General features: G+C 35.9%; 1 protein-coding gene across 1 annotated transcript in view; it reads right to left on the bottom strand.

Annotated features, from left to right (window-relative positions):
• Positions 1–52: 52 nt before the first annotated feature.
• LOC129566899 (uncharacterized) overlaps positions 53–8,021 on the bottom strand; it is a 60,163-nt gene continuing 52,194 nt past the window's right edge. Inside the window, exons 3-5 of the mRNA XM_055443282.1 lie at positions 4,596–4,732; positions 3,828–4,004; positions 53–3,680 (exon numbers count right to left, since the gene is read on the bottom strand). Of these exons, the coding sequence (XP_055299257.1) occupies positions 3,565–3,680; positions 3,828–4,004; positions 4,596–4,732 (430 nt within the window). The 3' untranslated portion in view covers positions 53–3,564. The remainder of the gene's footprint in view (positions 3,681–3,827; positions 4,005–4,595; positions 4,733–8,021) is intronic.

Below are 8,021 nucleotides of genomic sequence, written 5' to 3'. Positions count from 1 at the left end.
TTCTCTCGTGTTTTATTTTCTGTCGCAACACAAGATTGCTGTTTAAAAACAATTGTCCCGTTTCTCATCCTTTCCACACAGAGGCATCCTCTGTCAAATTGAATCCAATCATGGACGTCGACTGGCACGAAAATTCCAATTCTTGTGAATTTTATGAAAATATGAAATAAAAACATGTGTATCAGTTCCACGTGCAAGCTATGTCTGTATAACGCACCTTTTCATCATTTCCGAAAATAGGCGAGATTTATGGAAACGAGGCGAAAAAAACACACTTACAAGAACGAGTGTCTAAGTGGATCAACTGTCATTGAGGATTCTGTGGTAGCTCTATAAAAAAAATGTTACACGCGAAAGAAATGGTAGCGATTTACTGTGCACAATAACAGATTGTCGTAAAAATACCGTGGATTCTTTTATGTATATGTTTGGAACAAGCGCTTTTACAGCCGCCATAAATGAGTCACCTTCGACCGCAGAACTAAACACACCATTTCTTCTTTCTCGTGGTGCTACTTTTTTCGTTTGTAGCTCCATGTCAAATGGCAACTATGTTGCTGTGATATTAATTTTTAATCAATTGGGCGCAAACAGGCAGAAACCCAATTTATTATTGATTCAAAACACATGGAATATATTTCAATATAATTTGTCATCACTAGCTGCTTTTGTTTGACACCCGAGTGAATTTTCATTTTTATTATGCTGTCAAAATGTGTGTGTGTGACATGGGAGAGAAAGTGTCTTTCGAACGAACATATTTTGTTCAGCCAACCGCTAACACACGAAAAAAAAGCTCTCACACATCCACCAAATCCAGTGTCACTATAAATTAAAGGTTTTACCATTTTCAGCCATCCGCACTTATTTGCACATGGTGACCAAAGTACCGATCAAAACTGCTCGTCCCAAAATGAAACGGTGTTCGATGCTGCCCGAACCACATCCAAAACCCAAATATTTCACACATCAAATGCATTCGACGATGGGCAAAGCATAAATCATGTGTGTGTGTGCTTTTTTATCACCAGCAAAAATTACATATGTTTTAATTTATTCGCATCTAATTTAAATACATGGAAACATGTGCAGTGTGTGTACCGTATAGAGACGAGGAAAAAACAGAGCGGTATCCTTCAAAGGGGGGAAAACATATTTAAATTTATGCGATGAAATAATGAAAAAAAGAGCGAAATTGGTTTATGTTTGCCCGAATAAAAACGGGAAATGGGGATGGATGCTTCTCCAGCTTCTGCTTCTGCTGTCGAATTGAAAAAGAAAGAGATAGTTGGAAGCTCATTTCATCAGAGCTTATAATATTAATGGATGTGCAAGAAGCAATTTGCATATAAAGAATATAATTTGTCGACAGGCGATGATTTTTCGCATATGCATTTTGTGGGTGGCGCATTCGGTGTGCATTACGAACAACGGTAATTTGATAAAATAACTGGAAATAAGATGAAAGAAGAAGAAAAAAAACTATTCTGTTAGAATAGAAATCCAATTTCAGCCACGACATGCACGCGTTCGATGTGCGCCCTGCTGCATAGTAAACGTGAAAAATAGAAATCGATTCCTCATTGTAACGAGGTGGTTTTAGATGCGTTCCATTTCTTCAGATGGGAGTGTGTGTGTGTTTTTCGTCGCCCGAAAAGAAAAATTATGCATATTATAAGCTACAGAGCCATGTGTTGTCACATACAAAACGAATCGTTACCACCAGCGATTTCTTAGTAGTGAAATGCCAACAACGAAACATGTTTTTGTTTATCTTCTTCGTGCACAGCATTTTTTTCTGTCATTCAGTTTCGAACTTAAACTTCACATATATGTATTGAAGTGTCTGAGTGTATCAACACCTCCAAGGGCACGTTGCGATAGAATGATACCAAATACCACATATACACTAGTTTCGATACACCAAATTAAAATCACAGCTCAAACTTTAGTTGACCTAAAAAAATAAATATATTCAGTTGCAAGTCAGTTCGCACCGACAGCGAGAGAGAGTGACCGGAGGGTGAAAAAAGCCCGTAGCTCTTGAAAATTAAAGCGTTTTTTTCTGTTGTGCAGCACGTATGCGAATGACGAGACTGCCTTCAGCGGGCGTTGTACAAATATTTGAATTGCATTTAAACACAAGCGCCAGATTGGAAAGTCATTCAGTGGTACACATACATGGACTGAAGTACTCCAGCTCGCATGTCTTCTTCCACAAATGCGGATATATTTTGTAAATAATATGTAAAGTGTGGTTTGTTGCATTTTCGTGAATTGTGTATTGAATTGTTTGCTGCGTGCTCTCTGAGCTGTATGCGAGTGTATATCTGTGTGGTTGAGTGTCTCTATTTGGATACACAGTCGATTGAGGATGTGAATAAAAGCTTTTTACAGCCACAAAACGAATTTAACCGAAGCACATCCAACAAACCAAAAAAAAAAGCTTGCATGTTTGTATTTATGTGGTTGAGAATTTTATGTTTACACTGATATATGGACGCGCCGTTTTTTCATCTCTCTTCCATCCCACGCGATACAATGACGAGGATTAACAAACGACGTGGTTGTATTTTAATGAAATTTTGAATTCGAAACATCCGCTATACAGGGAACCGAGTTTTATTTATGATTTTATTTATAAATGAATACGCCGAGTGGTAGCAACGAGAAGAAAAAAAACGCGACGTCAACATTTTAATTGTTCGAATGATTGACTGTTACATGTCCGTAAATTATTTTACCATTTCATTTGAATGTTGGGTTTTTGTATGTATATTTCTCATGTTGGTTGGAAATTCAATCGGATGTTCATTTTAAAATCATTTTTCACGGCAAAAATAACAACTCATTTTTCACATTGAAATTATTTGAACTAACAAACCATTATTGCATTGTGTAAACATCCGGTTTTTTGTCTGCGTTCAACCACAGGAAGGAAAAAAGAGTAACTGTTCAATGGATTTTGGAATTTAGTTTCCGGTTTGAGCATTTGGGAATATTTTCTCGTCTAGAAAAAACTACATTTTACAATTGAATGCCAATAGGTCGCGTGGGCGCGTGCTTTCGCTCGCATTCATCAATCAGTCAATTACATCCAGCTATTCAGTCCGTGTGTGTATGGTTCAATTGAAATGTTAAACTTATAATTTAGTGCAATTTTCTATTTGATACAAGTAAACTCTATAGGTTCGTTAATTTATGAATACAAATATATAATACATACGAGTATTTTTCACTTTTCATTCCTCTCTGCATGTGGTGTTTTTCATATTATTATTATTTATCCTTTTGGTTTTTTGTTGTTGGTTTTACTTAACTAAAATGGCTATTTAAAATGAAATTGATTTTATTTTAGGCTACGGCTAATAAAATTAATTTCGAAAATCACATTGAATATATAAATATGTATGTAATAAAAACTCAAACGAGGATACATTATTCGGGAAAACGACGAACCGTGTAGTTTTGTGTCTTTTTTTGATCGATGATGAATATTTTTTTTTTTTTGGTTTACTTTTGTTTAACGTTTTTTTCTTTTTAGATTGAACGAATGCATATTTTTCACAAGTAATTCGGTCGTGATACACAGCATAAGAGTCCCATATTTTTGTAAATCGAATTACGTCGACGCTTCGCTGGCCATGGACCATTCACATCATCGATTGCCGTCGCTTTTTCTGTAGGGGAAAAACGAGAATCGAGAAGCATTTTGATATTTACCTATACATAACATATCTTTTATCATATATGAGTTTATTATTGGTATATGACAAGGTACAAATGTGCGCCTATCAATCGGAAAATGATTTCGATATATTACTTACCTAAATATGTTTCTTGGTTCGGTATATACTCTTGCATATCGGATAGCAATTTGGCGATGTCTTGAGAATCCTTGGTGATGCTACATAATTCCTCTGCATTAAAATCCGGTGTTATCTGCTTGCATAATAGAATTTGACTAATTACATTTCCTAAATTCGATGGTCCGGCTCGATTATCTGAAAAAAAAACCAAGCAAGGAAGGATGAAGCATTGATGATGGGAAAACAAATGAAATAAAAGATTCATTTTTGCGTTGATGAAAAATATAAGTCAATAAATGACTGCTTTGCGTGGTATCTTTATGGAGCGTGTTTTTCAAGGGGAAAATTACTCAAAACCAAAATTTCAATTGACGATCTTCTGAGTAATCACAAGTTAAAGCATAAATCAATGGCGAAAGTAATTTCTGAGGCAATAATTTTGGGCATTAAAAACGATTGTTTTACGGTGATATCCCCCTTGGTTCATATCTTCTCGAACGTCGTATACGTATCTATTAAATACTAATAACAATGAAATTGCTTTTTCTCAACACTTTTCGAAGACATCGTGCGCCGATAATCATGGTCAATCTGCACAGATTGATCTGCAAAATGGCATGAATGTGATTCAAATATACCGAACGCACTCCAGAGTTGATCACAATCATAAGTAAGGAAAATCGATTTCAATCAAGTGATTACACCGCATTAGCGTTCAAATTTGTCATCGACATCAATCGGCTTTTCCCTGAGAATCACTCGTTCGCACTCAAATAACGTACTCACCATAATAACCGGACATATCCATCGGTACTACTTGTATAAGACGATAGCTTTTGAACAGTTCCCTCAGAAACAATTGAGATAAGTAGTATAACAGCACTAAATGCGGATTATCGGCTAACATTCCATCATGGATCGAACTGAAATGAGAGAGAGATAGAGAAAGAGAAACACAAAAGTGACCATTAAAATAGTTTCGCTTCATTCGGTTAACATTAGTGTAATCGAATCGATCCGAACAAAGAATCGGTCCACTTGTATTATGAATCAAGTTTTATTTGAATGTCCGAGAATGAAAACGCAACTTCTATTCAAAACACATATAAGTGAAACAAAAATAAAAAATTTATTGAAATGAAACAACAAAATCGAATTTTTTCAAAGTGTAACAACAAAAAAGATTTTTTTAAAGTGTAACATCGGTATGTTGTTACACTTACTACATACCGATGTTACACTTTGAAAAAATTCGACTTTGTTGTTTCATTTCAATAAATTTTTTATTTTTGTTTCACTTATATGTGTTTTGAATAGAAGTTGCGTTTTCATTCTCGGACATCATTTATTTATTATAGTAAAAGCCAAGGCAAACTGGAATGGATAGATAAATAGTGGGAATAATGCCGAAGGCTATTTTATGGCCATTTTTCGAAGAGTAACGTTGCCCCATTATACAATAATTACACAATCAGAAGTGGAATATCCATTGCCCACCCAAGTAAAAGCCTTTCTGGAGGGGATGAATCGAAAAGTTCAAGTATTTGTTTGCAGCTGAACAATCTCAATCTGAAAACGAACAAAGATTGAGCACATTCCGTTGGGAGAGAGAGTTAAACAAAAGATTGTTGGGTATCGTTTGGTAATTTCAATACAAAATCAAAGTTGTTTGTGATATGAATTCGTGTTTATTCTTGGCAAAGAAATGGTGAACCACTTTTAGTCAAAAACCCAAAGATGTGACCTTTATCAAAGGAATAAATAAGTTTTCTATAAGGCATAAGTTTCATAGTTGCGTCAAACGCAATTCAAATATTCGCTCTTTGCCAGAGGAGCGTATGTTTGAGAATACATAAAAAGTTTCGTATCGAGAGTTATATCGATATCATGGCCCATTTCTTTAGTAATCTACTCTGAATTAATTCCCAGAATGAGCAAAAGAAAGCCGATGCTTCTCGAAAAATCATTTTACTCAAATTGAATTGATTATATTCTTGTTGGTTGAAACCCGTTTGAATGAATGTTTTTTCGCAAAATGCACGCAATGTTCAACCTTTTAGCTTAACAAATTTTAATGGAAATACCAAAGTGTCACATCATCGGCAAAGGAAAATCGTACTTTTCCAAATAAAGCCACCTTTTGACACGCTGTGAAAATCGTCTTTGAATAACATCCCATATGGCATATATAGTACATGCATTTGTGATGATTGGTTTCGTTTTAATCTTTATTGAAACGTATTGACGTCGTCGATATCGTCTTAGTGCTCGATGCCGATGCTTGCGATATAATGCAATCACATGTCTCTATAATCCATTTGAAATGTGTGTTATTTTTATTTTGTAGTCACATCATTATCAACAATGTTACGTGGCTACGTGTTGAGTGCTCTTCACTCTCACTTCTTTGTATTTTTATGAATTTATGCTCCCAATCATAAAATTTGCCTATGTTTTTATACAGAGCACATGTTTATGCTATATTTAAGCGACATCTTGACGCTGAATGCTGAACTATGAAACTTCTATATAAATATACTGCCAACTATCAATGACAGCAACAATAGAACGTATTTGTATTGCAAAATACTTCCACCCTGCAGATGGCGCCAAACCAAACGTCATTCTAGTCATTTTTCTCATTGATGCTCCGCCAGCGAGAGTGGGAGAGCACAACCCTCGACACTTTCCAAAGAAAGCCGCTCGATGTGAATCAGCAAGCGTTGCAGTTGTATCTTGAGACTTTTTTTTGTTGGAGTATGCAGCATTGCCACACTCATTGAAATATCAAATATTTAACAAGAAATCGCTTTCGGAAGAGCGCGTCACATCAAGCTCCATTGCAATGGTTGACTTTGAATGGTGTTTTCTTTGGATGAAGTTCTCCAGTGCACAACAGCACATCTACATAATTTAATGGCATTTTATCAGACAAACAAAACCAACAAGCGAGCGCGCAAGTCGGAGACGGTGTACAGCATTTTTTTTTCCATTCTTCATCTCTTCACTTGGTGACTGAAACTCTTTCAAGAGTGTGTTGTATTCATTCCCGTTGCACTTCGTGAGATTTGCACCTTGTGCACTGTTTCCACCTAATTGTATGGAAACAGCACAAGAGTCACTTACGGAATTTTCATTCATGGTAATTGGATGTACACGTACGTAACTCAAAGCACACCATACATTTTTCCATCGGAAAAAGCGAGCTCAAAAGAAATGAAAACATCTATTGGCGCAGTTCTATTTCGGTTGCACTCCACTCTTCAACTGTAACGACAAATACTGTAATGACCAGCAGCAGTGTTTTCTTATCGTAAACATCATTAGAGCACACAACAACAACGCCAAACGAAAGAAAAACGCTGTGAAGCATTCAATTAATTGAGCACTTATTTCACACTATTCACCCTTTGCTCACTCGCATTGAACACTGCACCGTCGAATTTTTTTTTCACATTGTAGTACGTTTAGAAAGTGCAAGTAAAGCAAAACCAAAAGCTAATCGCAATTGAGATTCATTCATACATCTAATGGTACAACATAAGCTGGATGTTGAGTGGTTGATATAATTAGCTGGGTTTTTTAAGCGGATTGATTTCGGTCCAGTTGCTTTGAATAAGCTTTTAAATGATTATAGACATAACAAAAACCGTATTACACGCCTCGTTTATGTAATGAATGGTTGGAAAGAGCACACGTTTGTCCCTCTTTGTCGTCGTCCTCTATTTGTATGAACGTAAAATTTAAATTTATCGCCTTCTAATTGGCATGCGATTGACAGTTTTTTTTTCCTGCCAAGCACTGAAAATGAACACACCGGAATTCTGGTTGAGTTTACTTGTAATTATTTTAATCTATAAACTTTATCGGCAGCCTTTTTTACAATTACCTGCCCCATTGAAAATATGTTCGGTTGACGACTGGCAAGAACCATGGCTCGGTTGGTGACTGCTGTACGACAATAATCATGGCCAATGTGATTTTTTTTCTTCAGAAAATCTCTGCTGAAAATGCACGTCAAAGGTATTCCCCAGATAACAAAAGATACGGCAGATAAAAACAAAACAAAAATCAGAGAAATGCACGATAATTTCATTTTGAGGTTTACATTTTTTGCAGCAATAATCGCCTGACTGACGTGTGTACACTGTACACAGTCATTTGAGAATGAGAAATGACTTGTTTTCACAGCTTCGGATGCTTGTTATTTAT

Source organism: Sitodiplosis mosellana, unplaced genomic scaffold (genome assembly GCF_009176505.1).
Source record: "Sitodiplosis mosellana isolate CC-2019 unplaced genomic scaffold, AAFC_SMos_1.0 Smas_scaffold_5, whole genome shotgun sequence".
Lineage (NCBI taxonomy): Eukaryota > Metazoa > Arthropoda > Insecta > Diptera > Cecidomyiidae > Sitodiplosis > Sitodiplosis mosellana.
The sequence above is the reverse complement of the archived record's forward strand: the minus strand, read 5'-3'. Positions and strand labels throughout refer to the sequence as shown.